Source organism: Girardinichthys multiradiatus, chromosome 5, assembly GCF_021462225.1.
Source record: "Girardinichthys multiradiatus isolate DD_20200921_A chromosome 5, DD_fGirMul_XY1, whole genome shotgun sequence".
Taxonomy (NCBI): domain Eukaryota; kingdom Metazoa; phylum Chordata; class Actinopteri; order Cyprinodontiformes; family Goodeidae; genus Girardinichthys; species Girardinichthys multiradiatus.
In genome coordinates, this window is record NC_061798.1 from 21187565 (window position 1) to 21207533 (window position 19969).

A 19969-nucleotide genomic window follows, 5' to 3' on the forward strand; every position below is an offset into this window, starting at 1 on the left:
TGATACCTTTGGCAGTGTGGGCAGGCACCAAGTCCTGCTGGAAAATGAATTCAGAACAATCCAATTTGGAAAATGGCTGTAACATAATCTGTGGAAATCTCTGTGAATCCAGATGCACTGTAAATAGGAGTTTCACTTTGGAATGAAATAATTGAAATATTTATTCCCTATTTAGTTTTACTTGAGAGGCATCTGTATGATGCTGTGATGGGTGTCCTGGTGGAATAATCAATAGCGTTTCTGTGTTGGTTTACAAACCCCCATAAACTTATTCACCTTCGCTTCAACTTCTAGTTTTTTTTTTTTTTCTATTAAACTTAATTTCTTACTCTTATTTACTTAAATGTGTTCCGTTTAAGTCAAACCATGAGTTGAATAAACAACCTCACTCTAATGTTACCTGCAGAATAAAGGAAAGTCATCATGAATAAAAACACATTTATTTAAACAAGTAAAAAAAATGGACAGGCAAGTTGATACACAGTAAAATTCATTAAAAATGATCAAAAGACAACAAACTTAATGGGATAAGGCTAAAAACATAAACCTGACTGGTTTTATTAACATTAAAAAATGGAACTAAAAAGTGCAACATGATTATTTCACAAAGAAATTCCTGTACATTCATTTAACACTATAAAAAAAGCAAAGTTATAAAAAAAAGATCTAAAGCGGTTAGTGCTGCTGGAGTTAAACACTCAGTCCACTCAGAAGGCAGCCTCTCTGCTCCGCCAGCCCTCCATCCACCCAGCCTCCATCACCATTCAGAGCTGTGGTAGCCCCCAAAAAACCAGGATCCTGGACTTATGAAGAACAGTCAGCGGCTTCCAGAAGGGTATGAAGCTCCGGGACCTCTCGTGTTCTCAGTCGTTGACTGCCAGCCCAAAAAGCCTCAGCAGCTCCTTGTTCTCCGGGTCAATCAGGTCAGCAGGCTTCTCGCCGCAGTCGTTTTCCAGTTCGGGGTCGGCACCCAGCGACAGGAGGTAGCTGAAGGGAAACGAGACATGCTGCAGGTCAGTGGAGGAGTGTGAGATGGGCTGTCTGCACAGGGAAAAACCTAATCTGAGTCTCATACATGGCTCAACATGTTCCGTTTCTTTGATATTAATACATTGATTGTAACTTTAGTGAGGGCTGCACAATGTATCGAAAATATACTGCGATTCCAAAGTCGTTGCAATAATAATATTGCAAAGCTCTGTTTTGAAGAAACTGTTTGTTGACTTTATCGCAATATTCAATAACAATTACTGACCAGTATTGTGCAGCCCCGGTTTTATTTAGGACATAATATTATGCAGACGTCACTGATCACTTGCTACAGAGAAATCCCAGCTTTCATTGACAGGCTGTAAATGAACCGGCCTGGGTGCTCACATGTGCAGGCCATGTGCAGCGACGTCCAGCCCTCCTCGTCTCTCTGGTGGATATCTGCTCCGTAGTGCACCAGCAGCTTCACACACTCCAGATTCCCAGTCAGGACTGCCTCGTGGATGGCTGCCATTCCTTTTGAAAAAGAGAAGGCCTTGTTATTTTAAATTTTTATTTGACAAGTACGATTTCAAAGCTCACAACTCAAACCCTGAAAGGTCCCTCACCAGAGTTGTAAATGGTGTCCAGGGAGACCCTGCCGGCCCTGATGATACGACCGATCCTCTCCAGCTCTCCGTGCCTGACGTAGTCCTGGAAAACAATGTCGTTGGGGAAGCGGACACTCCGGACTGGCTTCAGAGAGGCTGCGCTCTTGCAGGTGACTGGAAGGTCACAGCTCTGAGTGTAAGCTTTCATTCCCAGGGTCTGGGACGCGGGGCATTCGTAGTACTTCATCCCGGAGTCTGGTCGCACAAGAACCGCTGCAAAACTTGAGGTAAATCCTTTTTACAGTGTGGCTCTCCCGCTTGGATCACCCACTCCTCTGATGGTCCAGCTTCCCCGCCGTGGCCTTCTTATACTCCCTGCTGACTTATTTTAAGATCTGTGACAAAATCTGGAAGATGAGTGGGTTCCCAAGCCAGAGCCCTCCCACTAAACAGTCACAAGCCTCTTTAGACAGCTTCCATCAACACACATAACAGCCAGGAACCTCCTGGATCTGAGTCAACATATTTCTAGATGTGATCCACTTAAAGATATCAGTGACATTCCTTCAGCTGGTAGGAAGGGAGGCTGGAGGTTTCTAGTAAACACCTGGCAGGGTTAGGGGTTTCACTGCAGAGAGGTGGAGCCCCCATGAGGGAGCTGTTGATGGTAAACTGCACTGGAAAACAAGGTTTGGTTACTGTCATCCTGTGTGACAGGGCAGCTGATCATTTCTAAATTATTTTTGCATCATCCTGCTGTTTACTGGTGAGCAATCGGCTTAAAATACATTTAAAAAAAGTCAATATTTCAGGAGCTGAATGGATATGAAGATTGAAGTTTCAGTTTGTATGAAGCCAAGATTGGTTCTTGAATTCTGTTCAGATGTTCATAATGACCAGATAGTCTCTTCATTTAATTTAGTAAAACGCTGAACTTTCCTTTCTTTTCCAACATGAAGCTAAGACGTTCTGTTTCAAGTCACAGAGGCTTGCTTTTCATCACATAGGTTCATTCGGCAGCATCTCAACTAATGAAAAGTCAAACTCATAGTATAGGTTAATGAAAACCCAAATTTCACTTTCTAAAAGAAATGGAAAATGAAGTGCAGACATACAATTTATAATACAGACATTTTATGTGATGTCCCACACAAACATGGGGAATGCTTTCTTGACCAGCACCGAGTCACCCTCCACAAGGAGGGCAAGACACAGAAAGTCATTGCTTAGCGAGGTGGCTGTTCGTATTGGTGGAAAGTTAGGTGGAAGGAAAAAATTGTTGAAATAAGCACACAAGCAAGCTTAACCCTGAGAGGATCGTGCAGCAAACCCTACTTAAAATATGGGGGAAATTCATGGACTGCAGCTGGAGCGTTCAAGAGCCTCCATAAACAGACTTTACCCGAGACATTACTTGTAGTCTAATATTTTGAATTCTGGGAACCTCTTTGCTACCATCTAGTGCTCAGGGCAAGGTCCAATTATGCCTATTTGTGATCATTTGCATACAAAGTACCTGAACATATCCATTTTATGGAGAATAAAAAAATATATATTTACCATCTGCTTAACAGCACAAACTATTTTTTATATAATTGTTAATACATTTAAGTAGTGAGGGACTTCACTACCTCTGAACAAGAGCCATCAGACTATGGAGAAAGACTGCTCAATGGACCAAAGTCCTCTTTATGTTTTTAAGATGAAAGTGAATGTCATCTGCTGGTGTTGATTCATGAGTTTCTCAAGAACATCAGGGCAGCCATTTACCAGGACAACTTAGAGCTTCCCTCTGCCGACAGTCTATGAAGAGGATTTCATTTTCCAGCCAGGCTTGCCACCTGCTTTAATGATCATGGTCTCACTGTGAGGGATTGGCGAGCAAACAACTCGAAATCAAATTGAGAACATATGGGGTACTGTCAAAGATGAGATTTCGGTATGAAATGTTTTTCCTTTGTCTTATGCAAGCTCCAAGACTTACAATAATAAAAAAAATTTAAAAAAGTATGACGTATATTATTGATGAGTTTCACTTGAACTGAAAACCTTGGTGAAATTCTTAACTGAAATTTATCTTTAAATGGGATTGGTGTGCAATCTTAATATCCTTTGAACTTTAGGGCTAATTAATTAAAATAAACTAAATAGGTTCATCTCACTAGATATAAATAAGCTAGATTTGTACTTGCAGGCCAAATGTTAAATGGACTTAATATCTACATAAACTGACACACACTTGAGAATTAGAACAGAGTTCACTTTTAAATAAATGACTTAATAAAAGTACATTTCTGTCTTCATGAGTGAAATAATGTGAAGAAAAAAAAACCACACATTTCCATTTTTCTTTTATTATTGGCCACCATTTCACATTTTCCACATTAATTTGAATATGATGGAATGCTTCGTTAGTCCACCCCCCTCCCACCGCTGACTGACACCCATCCCTCGCTCTACTCGACCCCCTCTGTGCTCAGACACACGTTTACATTCTCTCAAACAAAAAACAACCATTCATCACACTTGTTCACACGGCACTGTGGCAGCTAAGGGTACCGAATAGAGCCAAAAGAGATGCAGGACACTGCAGCGTGGGTAAGGAGTGGGGCTGTGCACCTGTTCCCTCATAACTTCAGGTATAAGTCGACACTTAGACTAAACTGCGTCAGTCTGTTTCAGTAACCACAGTGAATCTCTGATCAGGCATGAATGCAGTGTGACCTATCAGAACTGGCTCTGGTCACCCCCTACAGGACTGACAGGGTGAGCAGGGGCCAAGTCTGCCCCCACAGGGCCAGCTGGCAGGACCTGGGCACGATGGTCCAATAAAAATGAGAAATTAAAAACACAAATACCCCAATGTGAAAGCAATTAAATAAAAGATTTTACTCAAACGTTAACTGTTCTTTTAGACAAAAATAAGTCAGTAGATATGCCGACATGAGGAGAAAGAACTGAAATATCTGGGAATGAAGCAATGATACCCCACCCCCTGTTGGAAGATCGAAAATAACTGGTCTCGGCTACAGATGTGAGGAGGGGGTATTCTGTGTGCTACACTGATGGAGTTTACTTTAAAAAATATATATATATAAAAACCGAAAAAAAAAAAAGATGGCCCCTTGTCCCCTGAGACGGTCCTTGCAATACCCACTGGTCCTCTGGATTTCTTTGAGAGAAGAACACTGGCAGCCCCCTCACCTTTAACTTCACCCAGCTCAAACCAACACTGAACAATGGCAAGACTTATTTTACAGATGGGAGTCAAACTCATTAGGAAAATTAGCATTTCAAAAACTGGACATCAATGCCATTTTTAATCAACTGGTCCAAAATATACAAGGCTATAAAGATGAGGAGCCTTGTGTACAAGGCATTAGGTCTCCCACAGAGAAGATGCGCTGTTTCAAGGATCCCCCAGGAAGGACAAGACCAGTCTGGGTAGAACGTGCGAAATTAAAGATGTAGATGGTAAAACCCCCTCAAAAAAAACTGCTCAACCATCCCTGGATGGACTGACTGGTTGGTTCTCAGGCTGGCTTTACTGAAAGGCAGTTTAAGGTGGACTGTTAATGTTCACAGGACAGGGAAGGTCCACAAGGAAGCAAGGTAGTGATGGTGACTGGTTGGAAAGGTTGGGGTGGGTCTCCTCTTTCCCTCTCTCCTTCTGCAACTCTTACAACTCGTCGTGCCCATCATCGTCGCCTCCATCCTCGGCATCTGAATCATCCACATCTTCCAAGTCCTGAGCAAACACAACAGCGATCAAAACACTGGATTTCATGCAAACAAGTTGATGTGCCTGCTTAAATACAGCAGATGACCAGAGTGCTGCACACAGAAAGGTCCTGGAGTATGCAAATAAAAATACACAATTACAACTAAAATAGAGCATTAAAAGCATATTTCCAACGATATTCATCAATCCAACAAATGACACGGAGATATTTTCATGCAGGTGACATTTCGACTTTTTTGTGAGCGAAGCAATGTGAAACGGACTGATTTAGAACACAAATGTCCAAAAATGGAGGAACTAGTTATCAAAAAAAGAAATAGTCGCCAATTTGGGATTCCTCTGGCTTTAAACCAGATGAAAGAAGTAAACCACAGGATGCAGCTAAAGCTGTGTGCTGCTTGTGCAGACTTATACAAGTGCCAGCAAAGGCCTGAAACACGACCGACTTGCATGAGCATTTCCATGTTCACCATTCGGCTGAGTATGCTAAACCATCGCTTGAGGCCAACTGCTTAGAGCAGTGCGTCACATAAACAGTTCGGTGTGGAGACCTTTTCCCTCTGAGCAGTTTGTGCGACACCGCGTATGCAGTCATAAAAGTCCAGTGGACATCTGCGTGTATGTCCGGAGTAAAGTAAGCTACGCCTGATTACATTTTACTCTCAACACCTGGACAAAAAAAACAAACAAAAAAAAAAAAAAACAACATCGCTCTTAGGAAAACAAGAAAAAAAAAAAAAGTTGTTAAGGGGCTCAGCTCAGCCCATCTTTGATAAATTCGTCCAATTGCCCAGCCTTATTTGGGAATCATCTGTGTAACAGTGGAATTAAGTCAGTTTTTTGCAGGAGTGAATGGGACCAAGAACACACCCTAGGGGGACCCCACACTTAAGGGAAGCTATAGATGAGCACCCCTGTTTACCAGTGAAGGTTCAGACCCCTGTAGAGCAGTTCCAAACAATTCTCCATCTTATCAAAAGCTGGACAGAAATACAAGCTAAAACCTCAGAATCATTTAAAAGCAATACACTGTAAACTTTGTATTGTATTGGGTCTCAACCCCAGACAGAAATATTACAGTGATCTCACCTTCAAAGTGCAGGAGTAACTCCAGACACTTTTGGACGACAAGAGCTTCATAATAAATTGTATGAAGCTTTTTGATATAAAATGAACTGCAAGTCCAAATGCTTAAGGCAGCACCATTTACAATTATTAGGTATTTTTGAGAAATAACTACAGGGAAAAGAACTTGCTGCAGCTCTGCAGAATATCAGACGGACAGTTATCACATCTATTTCTCTCTTCGGGTTTTAGCTGAACAGGCCCACGTGCAGCTTTCATCAGTGAGCTCAGATCTCCACAGAAAGTCCAGTGACAGGTGCCACAGCAGAGACCAGGTATTAGAGGCCTGCAGGCGACCAGGCTTCAACTGGACTTCTGAGAGGGGATGGGTGGTGGGGCTGTTGTGAGGCAGGCAGGTGTTAATACAGAGAAAATCCCCTACTCAACCAATGTGCAAAAGTGTGCAAGACAGTCCCACTCTGGCACACAGGAAGCTTTGTAGAAGAGTGAATTAGTCTGCACCTCTAACCAAGAAAACAGCAGCAATGACGTCAATATCAAAAAGTTTTTAAAAAGTTTGTCATTATCCATAGATTCCAAAATTGTAATTTTCACAGCTCTAGTTAATTCTTTTACTGGCCTTTGTAGTTATTTGAACTCCCACCCTGATACTGCCAATATGTGAAAAATAAAGTTAAAACTAATGCAAACAATACAAATTTATATGCATCCATTATACATACAGAAATGCATTTCTGGTGAAATGACTTTGAAGACATTACAAAAAACCCATTTGTAGTCTATGTTAATGCACTGTCCTCACCTCATGTAACCTTTTACATGAAACTGAACCTAGATGGTGAATCAAAATGCGTTCATTTAGCTCTAGGCCTTTTTTAACTATAGCTAAAGGCTAATCATTCCAACTTTATCCTCTTTTTTTTCACCATTAAATAAATGGAGATTGAGTTAAAAATGGTTAAAAAGAAAAAGAGCTCATCATTCCTTTTAAAGCTGTAACCAACTCTGAAGCTTCTGATGTGCATTAGTCAACTGAAATGAACTCACATCTGTATCCAGGTCGTCATCATCTCCTGCAGGGGCGCCTCCCTCTTTACCTCCACTCTCCAAGAACTTTGTGAAGCCCTCCAGTGTTCTCTCACCATTATAATCAATCACCTGTTGACCAGATGTACCAAAAAAAAGCACATTAATTTACTTAACCAGACAATAAAGTTGAATGCAAACATGACACATTGTTTCTCATACACTCTGCAGTCATGCAATAACTGCAAATGAGACATTTTAACCTGTTCTACAGAACCTGCCACAGCACCACTCAGTCCTTTCATTTCTAACCCAGTATTTACAGTTTAGTAATGATGTGTATGAGGTCATTAACTTTACAATAATGAAGCAAGGAAGGTGAAGCCTGGACAACTTTACCGATTGTGTCAACCATGTGCAGAAACTTGAGTCTACACAATCATTTAGCATGACCGCTATGCCACAGGGAGCTATTGTATCGGAATATGTTGACCCACCTGGATCACTGTAAATCACAGCTACAAGTACATGCACCAAAAGACTTGTTCGGGAATATATAAAGCCGTAGTTTGATTGTAGAGCATTAAAAGAAGAACATTACTTAACTACCAAATCAGGGTCCAACCCTGGTCTTCTAGACCCACTGTGCAGCCTGTTTTAGAGGTTTTCCAGCTTGATCACATCAAATACAAATAATCAAGTAAATAACAGGCTTCTGCAGAACTTAACATGCTAAAAGGATATTCAGCCACATCTCAAATTAAAAGAATCAAAGCCAATTTATTTTAGTAACAGAAATGTCCATGCACTGTACAGTTTATGATACAGTAGACTTATCGGGGGCTTCTTTTTTCTATCAAGCTTTTTCCTTCCACTTAACTTTCCATTAATATGCTTGAATGCAGCCCTGCACAGCCAGTTTCTTTAGCAATGGCCTTTCACAGTCCATGAAGAGAGTGTCAATGACTGTCAGCAGCCCCCCTCCTATGACTGGTATACTATTTCTGTATTAAATCTTTTTATTGGTTTTATGCAATATTCAGAGCAACTGGGTTGAAGTTTAACTTGTATAATTGTATTCTAACCTATTGATGCATTTATTAATGTAATGTGAATGGGTCATTTATTTGACGGTGTAGGCAAACATCTAAAAACAGGCAAACCGTGAGCCCTTAGAACCAGGGCTAGGGACCACTGCAGTACATTGAATATTGGTACCTATATTTAAAAAAAAAAGGTAATTTGTGCTTGTAGAAGCAGTGCCTTTGTATTAGACTGGCATCTTGCAAGTTAAGAGTTGTTACCTGGTGGCCATCTCCTGCAGGGAAGAACTTTAGCGTAGGGAAGCTGTGGACTTTGACTGCTTCAATCTCATTGGCTGTGGAGTCCATCTTGGCCACGATGGTGTCAGGGCTGTCCTTGAACTTCTCTCCCAGCTGCTCCCAGATGGGTGTCAGCTGTTTGCAGTGCCCACACCAAGGAGCATCTGGAACACAACAGCACATTTCTTCAGCATCATCATAATATTACTACAGGAATTAATGTTACAGAAGAAAAAACAAAAAACTACATTTACACTGCATTAATTTAGGTTCTTCTAATGCTTTACAGTCCAAGCTTCTAACAAAACCTCAACTTCACGAACTGCCAAACACTGCCACAACTGTCCTCCACTAGTCAGGAAATATGAGCCTTTCCCTGCATTATTGGCCATCAGCTGTGTTTCAACAGCCAGACATGGCAGAGGACTCTAAAAATAAAGCCCATTTGGACCTGGGTGGCTATAAAATAATCCTGCTGCTATATTTATCCTGATCTTTGCCACATTAGTGCCTGGTAACAAATTAATTGGCAGGAAGTGGAGCTGACAGAGCATGAAGAGCTCCAGGAATTAACTTCGATATCTGAAAAGGGCTTAGACAGATTTAAGTTTCAGACTGAACATGAATGCCTGATCCTCCACCTCTGAGCAATTAAGCTTCAATAAGAAACCAAAAAGCTAAAAAAGGGCAAGCAAGAGAAGTGATATCTCACAGAATTCAACAAAGACGTTCTTTGAAGGATTGAATGCAACCTCCTCGAAATTTTTGCCGACCAAAATCTTGACAGGGTTCTTGTCCCAGTCTTCAGGGATGTCTTGGCTCATGAGGTGGGCCTGCCAAACAGACAAATACAAATAAACTGTTATAGTTTTGGTTGAATTTTGGCAACAAGGATGCTTGGCTAAGGTACAATTCTGACAAGCTATGACAGAGTGTGTATAAAATAGTTAACACTATGCCAAACATTTATATCCATCAAAAGGAGCCTTTGAATGGTAAATCCTAACTATAGCCATCACAGCTGCAATAAACAGCCTCTCAGGTTTCACCTTTAGTTTGCCCTCAACAAACAGCGTGCAGAACTTTGTGATGCTCTCTGCTGTGATGTCGCTGCTCTCCGGCTTGTACTTTGTCATCTCGTCCTCCAGTGTGATGAGGCGGATGGCGGGGCAGTCCTCCTTCTTCAGGCCGAAGAACTCCAGGATGCGCTGGTTGTCGTCGATGTCGCTGTCGATGAAGATGAACAGGATCTGGGCAGAGAATGAAGAGGTCAACATCCGATTTACTGAATAGTTACAATAATGTAACATTAAGGGTCCAACATATTAAGCAGGGCAAGTGATGAACCTTACTGTCAAAGTTTGGGACTACCCATCCACTAGTCCCTAAAAGCAAAAGGTCAAAAGTCATCTATATAAAAAGAAAGGCCATCCCATTTCATTTAGACTTTGCCAAGATCCTTCCTTCAAATCAAGCATGTGGTGACAGTAGGAAGGAACAACTTCCTTTCAGGAAGAAAGGACCCTCCATTCACATTTTAACCTCATGATCGTCTAGCAACAAGAAGGGCTGTTGCAAGTCGGAGCAAATTAAGTTCAATTAAAGACCCACACAGATTAAGATAAAACTAAAGTTAAACTAGCTGTCCATTGTTGGTAAAAATTGAAATTCCCATGATAAAGATTGTAGTAAAAACTAACTTCGCTACAATAAGACTGCTTTGGGAGCAGAATTTGGTTCACAGGGAAGTTTCAAAGTCTCGTTTGATGGCCTTCAACTTTTTAGCCAAAGATTATCAAATTATTCAGCAGAATTATAATACACAGAATGAAAAATTCAGTGCATTTCTCCAAAAATAAAAATATCCAAGATGCCAAGAACTAAAATGCATTTTCTGGCCTAGCGGAAAAAAAAAAAAAAAAAGAAAAAAAAAAGCATGACTTTAAGCTTAAAATTGAGATTTTTAAATTAAGGATATGAATTTCAGAGATGCTGTGGAAACCTACAAAAACAGGTACTTGGATTAATTATTTTAAAATTAATAGTCTGCAACTTTTCATGTAAAATAGATAAAAACCGGTTGCTTTATGTAAAACCCAAAAGCAGTTCAAGACTAAAGACTCAACAGTTTTCGCCAACTTCATTCGATTGTCCTCAAGGTTTACCTACCTGACCCTTGAACCCCTCAGCAGCTTTCTTAAAGTGGTTCATTTTCTCATCAAAGTCTGAAGCAGCTTTAGGCAGAAACATGAGGATGTGGGACTTGATGTCTCCGCCGAAGATTTTTGGAGCAGTCTGCAATGAATAAAAAAAATAAATGCATACATGTACACACATGTTACATCCATGTAACCAAAGTGACCAAATCTGTTTACTAAAATGTCTGATTGGACAAATGTTTGACTTTACCTGCTCAGTGAACTCGATGACCAGTGGCAGCTGGTTGCCCCTAACAAAAGCCAACAGGTTCTCCTTTGTCACTTCTCCATCGAAGATATTGCGACCTTCATCGAACTGTCAAGAAAACACGTGGATGTAAATATTAGCCACCTGGTGCCCCAGCTTATCTGCCTGTGAACACCAGACAGATTTACCAGACAAATCACTTTACAATCATCACCATGCAGACCAAACAGGCTTTTAACTGTGCATCAAGAATAGCAGCTGTACAACTCTGCCAAGTGGCTCTTGCTGCCACAAGAGCAGAGGATAACCTGAGCACTGAAACCTAAAAACTAAATTCCAGTTGCAATAAATTCACCAGCACGAGTCTCAGGCTGCACAACAGCAGCAGGAGGCACTGGTGCAAGTTCTAACATGAGAAAAGAATGAATAGTTTCCAGCCTATGACCTTCCATCTTAACCAGTAACACCTCCACATAAGATTTATCTTTATGTGTGGATTTATTGGTTATTGAAAATAATAATCGAATAATCATTTACTAGAGCATACAGACACTAAAATATGCTATTTGCTGATCGAACAACCCACTTAGAGAAGTAACTAAGCCAAAACTGTATAAACTATACATACACAGGTTTAATTTTCATGAGAAAAAAAGTCAAAGGAATCAATAAGCAAAATAATTGTTAGTTGCAGCCCTAGCTTTGATCCAGCACTATGAACAGCCAGCTTCTTTAGCAAAACATTGTGGCTCCCTGTCCTGGAGGGTGTCAACCGTCTTCAGTCGTCTTCCCCATGATTGTGTAGCCTATGACCCAGACAGACAATTTAAGGGCTCGGAAAACGTTTGCAGGCGTTTTGAATTAACTAGCACAATATTCCAATTTTCTGAGATGCTTTGTGACGTGAATCTATATAATTACATGAGTTTCCTTTTATAAAATGAGTGGCAAATATTTAACCTTTTCACACCATTTCAATTTTTTAAGATGTACCTTTATTGTGCAGTTCAGTTTTCTAAGTACATTTTTTTTTTTCCCCACAGGTTGCCAACAAATTACCGCCCGACTAGGCTCATCATAAGATCCCTTTCATTTCCTGGGTAGGGTGCTGGTTTGGGTGAACATTGTTACACCAAACATGAGCATCAACGCCCAACACAAACGCAACATTTGGCAACTTGTCTGCCCTGTAGACTCTTTTCTTTTGTACTTTAAAATATTTCAGACACAGTAATGAAAAGAATCACGAGTACAGGCCAAAAACAACTGAAAAGTTGAAATATGGTTTTATAAAGCTAAAATAACCTAATATTTCAGGACTTGTTTTTATTATTGGACACTTTGTACTTTGACCCCCATTTGACAAATCACAGCCTCATACAGGTTGGTTTTCCTGCTGATAAGGCTGCTAAAAGGTCTTCAGGGCCAGCGACCTGGAGCAGGTTCAACATATGCAGTATACATCTTTATGACCCAAATATGTGATCTTCCTAAGCAGAGCTTATCAGCAAGTCCTCCTAGATTTCTGATAGAAATTCCCCGTCCCAGTTGTGGCACCAGATGATTAAACAGAACTATTTTTCTAAAAGATTAAATTAATTTAAAGCTACAATTAAAAAGCCACCAAGCAAAGAGTACAAAAGTGAAATTAATAAAGTATTTACTGATTAGCTATTGATTCGCACAATCAACTCAACCTTAGGGAAAAACAAAAATCCACTATACCACTAAATGAAAATGTAAATTCATTTCTATAATATGCAGGGTTTTTCATTTTGGAGCCAGGAATGGTTTCAATTGGCTTGAAAAAAATGAATAAATAAAAAATAAAATAAAAAAGTGGTTCTAGTTTTGAAAATGAGAAACTTGAAACTTTAAAACAAGTTATAAAGCATATATTCATGGCAAATTGAAATACAGCTAAAAGTGGCTCGCTGACCACCGATCTAGCTTTGATTTAAAAGTCTAAAATGATCGAGAAGATGAACCGATGGATACAAGAGACTCATAAAGAACTCCAGAATGATCTATTTGGGCTGAAAGGATGTGGCATTTAGGTCCATAAATTCATTCCTAGCCAATGGGAGGGGTGCTTGGAAGGGCAGACCATTCCCTAATACAGCCAAGTCATTCATTAGTCAGGTCAAGCAACAGAAGCCAACATCCAAAACGCTGAATGACCTCAGACGAACCAGAATTAGCAACAGAGAGATATTTGATGCTCCAACGTCTGCAGCATCAAATGTCTGAAAGTGCAGACCAAAAACCAGCTGGGTGCTGCCAGCAGCTAGAGCAGAGCTCATTTTACATGCTTTGGTTTCATAATCATAAGATAATCCACATTTTGTAGACTTTGACTCCATCTTAAACACTTCGGAAGATGCATCTTTTGAGACATTTTGTAAACTTGACCAAGTATGTTTAAATAAAAAAGTTTTTTTTTTTTTTTTTTTAAAGAATGAGTGAAATAAACTATAATTGAAAGTCACCTTTTTGAAGAGGATGATGCCATCTTTGGACACCTCAAACTTTGAGTAGATATCACTGTCGGAGGTCATAGCGAAGGGAACGTCATCTATGGCTTCAGCTGCTTTTTCCAAGGCTTTGGCATCAGCGGACTGGGCGTCCTATAGACCAAAACCAAAAAAACACTAGCATTTAATAAAATCCTTGTACAAGTCTTAAACCAAGAGGCTGAAACTGGATTATTTTTTGTGGAACATACGTATTTGGCCAAATTGTTAATATATCAGAGTCGTACCTTAAAGAATCCAATGACTGCCACCTCATTGTCAGCAATCAGGGACTCTGCCGTAGTGACCTCAGTCAGGGTGGAGACAGCAGGTCCTGTACGCTTCTTCAGCCAGTTGACGATGTCATCTGCCTGCCTGCCAGCTGCAGAAACACAATAGATCATCAGTAAGTGTATAATAAACTGACTCAGATGGAGCTGCGGTAAACTTGAATTTGAAGCGACGAAAAGAAGCAAAGTGTCTAATGTGGTCACACTGAAGATGGAGACGCTTTGTGTTTGTGGTAAAGCTTCAGTGACTTTGACAGTGAAAACGACTAGAAACTTCTGCAATTTAGCAAATGCTGCTTCGAAAAGAAGGATGTGTGTTTTCAAACCCAATTTTAAATGAATCTTCATTTCATGGTTAAAACAAAATGGGGCTGATGACAGCTGATGCATATTGTTTTCACTCTCAATCGCCCCCAAACTGCTCATTATGTTAATGAAAGACAAAATTAAGAGGTTTATAAAACTTGTTTCTTTGAAATGGGGCTTATGTTATTCATCTGGACTTAAGAGATCTGACTGATGAACAAAACAGGTGATGCAACATAGCAGAAATTTCACAGATGAAACACATGCTGATTATGTGATACAGCCTGCAGTCCTGGTCTCCAGCACAGTGTGGGAAGTGGTTGAGTCGAACAACTGGATTTAACCCAGAGTGGTCATTTCCACAAAATCACTTTCAAACCTCCTCTCCCTGCCCTGCCTTTACTACGGGAGCCAGACGTGCCAGCAGAGGAGGCAACGTGAGGAAATGCACATAGGTCAGCCCTGGCTCAGCTTCAGCATGACAGGAACGTGCCAAGGAACCCAGCCCACTTGCAGTCTGACTTACTTGGCTTACTTTTTGAAGCTGTTGTGCAGATCACATTGCCATAATGAAAAATTGTTTGCAGGCCTGGCTTTGACCCACTCATGTTTTTCAGATAACTTCAAGGCATAATACTCACTTCCTGTTCTGAAAACAGTTTCTCATAAAAAAAAATTTTTTAAAAACATTTAATCAAAGTTCTCCAAATGTATGAGTGGCGATGAGACAAATTATACTGTAAAATCTGCAAGCAGTTAAAAACCAGACACATAATCAACAAGCACCAGGTTCTCACCAGAGTACTCCTTCGGAGACTGCTTCTCTCCGCCCTTAAAGAACTTGATGGTGGGATACCCCCGGACACCGAACTCCTGAGCTAGCTCGCTCTCCTCAGTGGCGTCCACTTTGCCCAGGCGGATTTCTGAGCCCTCTGCCTTCAGCATGCCGGCAGCCTTGGCGTACTCTGGGGCTAGGGCCTTGCAGTGGCCGCACCATGGTGCATCTGTGGAGAGCATTCACAGGTTTTCATGGTTTATTGCAGCAAAATATGTGCACAAATTAAAGTGTGTGAAATCTGACAAAGATCATCATCTTGATTCAAGAGCATTCAACTGGAGGAAGAGGTGGTAAAGCAGAGAAAGGTAAAAAAAAAAAAGAAAAAAAAAAAAGCAGCTGATCAGTTTAGAAAAACGCTCAAGGAGATTGTATACCTGCTATACCCGCCTGCTAACGTAAAGAAATTTTGATGTATTGTCCCATTAACCTCTAGAGGAAGGTGGTTAACTTTTTAAAGTTTTTTCTTTTTTAAAGAAATGCTTTTAAAAGAACACCAGGAATAAATGTTCTAAATACTAGAGCTGACAAATTTTGTTGCTTTTGAGGAATGAGAAAAAACAAAATGTCTGATCTCAGCTGCATATGGATGCAAAATGAATTCAATTCAGATTCATTTTGCAGACATAAATGGTCAGAATGTTAAATGGTAACAGAAGGTGTGAGGGATTGAACTCTAAAATCAGGAGGATCTGGTAACAGCTTCTCCCACCCGACATGTGGAACAAGTGAAACAGACTTGAATCTTTAAATGATGAACTACTGAACAGCGTTTTCAAAACAGAAAAGCTTGCTCAGCCATTTTTTCCCCTACATATTCATGTAATATTTGCACAGAATAGCCACAAGAAAATTATACATATCGTTACCTTAAATGGTTATTTTAGATCACAAACCCTCTATTTCCCATAAATACTAAGTTTTATATTCTAGGAAATGCGGTCATTTTCTTTCTAGAAGTTGCATGTCATTTCCTGGTGAGATTTTTTACAAAACAAAACAGATATGTAGTAAGTATTTATAAAGTTTTGTAAGCTAACCTTTTTAAAAAGGGTCAGTTTGGATTTGCAGCTCAGGACAATACAGGCAGAAAGGACTTTATGTAAAGGTTGCTAATCCTACGGAGGTTTGTAAATACAAATATTTTTCCCTACATCATTTTCTTTTTCTATACTTACCCAGCAGCGCCAAAATTAAACTATAGTTTTCCCAGACCGTGTAGGAATCCTACATTTTACTGACATTGAATTCCCTTCAGCCAGTGTTGTATTTACCTTCTATAAAGCAGAAATATTTACACAACGAGATTTTGTATGCTAAATTAAGCAATGATTTCTTTTGATGCATATCATTCAAAACATTGTTTATTGCCCTTACTTATTTACTAAGACGATTAATCGGCCAGAGCAACAAAGAAACCTCCCAGCATGAAATTACTAAAGAGCATCTAACTCTATGTCCTAATTATCCTGTATTTCCCACATCTTAATTTTATTCAATTAACAGATTATTGCAAGTAAAAGGGAAAGTATGGATCCAGACACATAACTTTAAATCAAAGTATCCATGATAAAACTTTTAGAGGCCGTCTTTGCACATTCCAACCACATGACATTAGAAGTGACACGTCTGTCTAATAAAGTGGCCGGCCTTGCATCATATGCATTTATTGTCAGTGAGCAAAACTTCCTCGTCCAAATCCAGTCAATGTAAACGTGCAGGCATTCATGAACTTCTGTTTAAAAAAAAAAAATGTACACGTCAACCTAGCGGCTATGGAAGCAAATCGTTACCATATTTCAAATGAAAAAGCATTTCTGAAAATGCTTTTTCATTTTAAGAATGTGGCTGCATTGTTTGACCCATAAATAAAATTAGTAATCAATCATCCTATTTGCATTTTCTTCTTCATGACTGCACATTTTATGCCATAATCAAAAAGAAAACAAAGCAGACATTGCTTTTTCGTTTTCGTGGTCTGCCCGCAAAGTACTGCCCAGAACTCGAAAATGAAAAAGCATTCCGAGCTGCGGGCGCAGAAGAGTGACGTCAGCAGCTGCTCTTCCTCAGCTCCCTGCTGACCGAGCTACCCATCTTGTTCAGTAGGGGGCGCTGTGCACGTCTGCAGTGCATTACATTGCAAACGTGCCGAGAAATTGATTGAATTGCAGCAGGGCCGAGCTCAATTTGTGGCAGTGGCAGGCAGAACTGGTAGTTCCAGTGGCAGGCTGTGGCAGTTCCGCCACAGCCTGCCACCGAAGCTGCCACCGGAACCGCCACAGCTTGCCGCACGGTGGCACGGGATTCCGCGTGGATGCCAGAAGGTGCCAGACCGGCCGTAAAAGCTTGCCAATACGGTTCCCGCTGTTTTTGTGGAAGCTGATGCTGATTATTGGCAAATGGGAAGTCATTATTGTTATAGCCTGTTACCTTTAAATAATGATTTCATTATTGATTATTATTTAATAAACAGCTTTAGACCCATAACATAAGGTGATTGTATTTACTTGACATGGAAAATAAATAGCACTATGTGTATGTGTGACGTGTTGAAAGGATGACGACGATTTATTGCACAAACAGCCGGTTTATTATAGAGCATGAGCGGCTATTCTGAATCGTCCCTCACAGAAAAATATAAATAAATGCTTAAAAACACGCTGGATGTCCCAGGCCATGAGGCTGCCACCGGAACTACCAGTTCTTCCTGCCACTGCCACAAATTGAGCTCGGCCCTGCTGTAATTCAATCAGTTTCTCGGCACGTTTGCAATGTAATGCAATGCAGACGTGCACAGCGCCCCCTACCGAACAAGATGGGTAGCTCGGTCAGCAGGGAGCTGAGGAAGAGCAGCTGCTGACGTCACTCTTCTGCACCCGCAGCTCGAAATGCTTTTTCATTTTCGAGTTCTGGGCAGTACTTTGTGGGCAGACCATGAAAACGAAAAAGCAATGTCTGCTTTGTTTTCTTTTTGATTATGGCATAAAATGTCCAGTCATGAAGAAGAAAATTAAAATGCAAATAGGATGATTGATTACTAATTTTATTTATGGGTCAAATAATGCAGCAACATTCTTAAAATGAAAAAGCATTTCTGGAAATGCTTTTTTCATTTTCAAATTTTACATTTCAAATTGAATTTTGGTATCTATTTGCTGGGGTACATTTTGAAAAATAAATCTCAAATGTCTTTTTTCATTTTAATTAAGTGAAAGAATGAGCAGTCTTGAAGAAGAAAATTAAAATGCAAATAGGATTATTGATTACTAATTTCATTTATGAGTCAAACAATGCAGCCACATTCTTCAAATGAAAAAGCATTTCTGAAAATGCTTTTTCATTTGAAATATGGTAACGATTTGCTTCCATAAGCTGCACATTCCAACCACAAGACATTAGAAGTGACACGTCTGTCTAATAAAGTGGCCGGCCTTGCATCATATGCATTTATTGTCAGTGAGGAAAACTTCCTCGTCCAAATCCAGTCATCGTAAACGTGCAGGCATTCATGAACTTCTGTTTAAAAAAAAAAAAAAAAAAAGTACACGTCAACCTAGCTGCACAGTCCAGCCGCGATCCCCGCCTTTTTGACGTACGTGGGCCCTTCATCCACTTCCCACCAGGCGTTCATTGGACCGACTCGGCCCACAGCTACCTCTTACTGGTCACCGCTGCTGTCACACAATCCATGGAGCAGGTCCGAACAATCGGACTAAAGTGTATAGCGGGATGGGCCCGGATGGCCCGTCAAGATTTGGTGTAGGCATTCAAACTAATCTGCTTCAGCTCAGCACAGATTCACAGTAATTAACTGGGGGCTTTTATGATCTATAATGGGGTGAACGATACCTGAAATTAGCTGTACGAAACCACAGCAGACAATCGAAACTTGCAGCGCTTTTTTCATCAACTTAAGAGGTTCATAACAAAAGCGGCAACCAACTTCCCAGAATATCCTAGGAACGAAGTTTATCTAAACACCTGACAGGACTAGTTCATTTTAATGGCTCAACAAATGCTAACAGTTTTGGTATATTTGGTGCTAGCTTGTCAAACTAAACAAGAAGGCGTCCATAGAAAGGGAGCATATTCTCCGAAATGCCATGTCTAGCCCCCCCAACCCTCCAGAAACTTAAAGCAACGGTTAGTTAGCCGAGTTAGCTCATTGATGCAGGATTTATCAGGACATATACGAGTTAGCAGTTCCCATCTGCGTGTAACAGCGTAAAAGTTCCAAGTTTAACGCTTGCATTTACAGCAAAAAGAGCAGCTAGCGTCGGTTAGCAGCTTGTAATACTTACAGAACTCAACCAAGATGTTGGGATGAGCCTGGAGAGCCTCATCGAAGTTACTTTTCTTCAGCACCAAGACGTCTTCTTCTTCTGCGATGTCAGCTCTGCTGGCAACGGCCAGTGTACACAAGAGCCAGAACTTAAACATAGTTACCGTCGAGTTTTCTTCTTAAACACAGAGATGAGAGCTGCGGGTTAGTAGAGAAATTCGTGTCGGTTCGTGAGTTTTTTTTTTCTTGTTTAGGGTTGGGGGAGTAGCTGGTATTTTTGTGTCTACCGCTACTAACGTGGCAGTGGACGCAGAAACCGGAGGGGTTAGCTGTACTGCGCATGCGCATTTATGGGGCCGAAAGCAGTTCGTGTTGAAATGTGACTGGACCACAGCAGGCTGCACCTGGAAGTGAAAACTAGGCACCACGAAACACTGCAGCCGTGAAGAAAACACAGCGACTGTGAAAACATGGTGATGCTACATTAAAGAAATACACTGCATTCATGCAAATAATTGATCCATTCGCATCATTTGCCGAATTGACAACCAGGAATAGAAGACAAATAAAATACGAAAAGA

The 19969-nt window shown here is 40.6% G+C and overlaps 2 protein-coding genes across 3 annotated transcripts; both read right to left on the minus strand.

Moving 5' to 3' along the window:
* Positions 1-421: 421 nt before the first annotated feature.
* Positions 422-3781, minus strand: ppp1r27b (protein phosphatase 1, regulatory subunit 27b). 2 transcript variants are annotated; one of them, XM_047365935.1, is made up of 3 exons: positions 1599-3781; positions 1378-1506; positions 422-987 (listed from the first exon to the last, which is right to left on the minus strand). In XM_047365935.1, the coding sequence occupies exons 1-3, from the start codon at positions 1825-1827 to the stop codon at positions 920-922; spliced, it is 426 nt and encodes a 141-aa protein (XP_047221891.1). In that variant the 5' UTR covers positions 1828-3781; the 3' UTR covers positions 422-919. The 2 variants fall into 2 exon arrangements, with proteins under 2 accessions (XP_047221891.1, XP_047221892.1); XM_047365936.1 differs by having other exon boundaries at positions 1362-1506.
* A 137-nt stretch (positions 3782-3918) lies between these two features.
* p4hb (prolyl 4-hydroxylase, beta polypeptide) lies at positions 3919-19723 on the minus strand. The gene is made up of 11 exons (XM_047365934.1): positions 19408-19723; positions 15069-15275; positions 13924-14057; positions 13652-13789; positions 11166-11270; positions 10926-11051; positions 9806-10006; positions 9469-9589; positions 8739-8920; positions 7456-7566; positions 3919-5328 (listed from the first exon to the last, which is right to left on the minus strand). The coding sequence occupies exons 1-11, from the start codon at positions 19544-19546 to the stop codon at positions 5260-5262; spliced, it is 1533 nt and encodes a 510-aa protein (XP_047221890.1). The 5' UTR covers positions 19547-19723; the 3' UTR covers positions 3919-5259.
* Between the last annotated feature and the right edge of the window lie 246 nt (positions 19724-19969).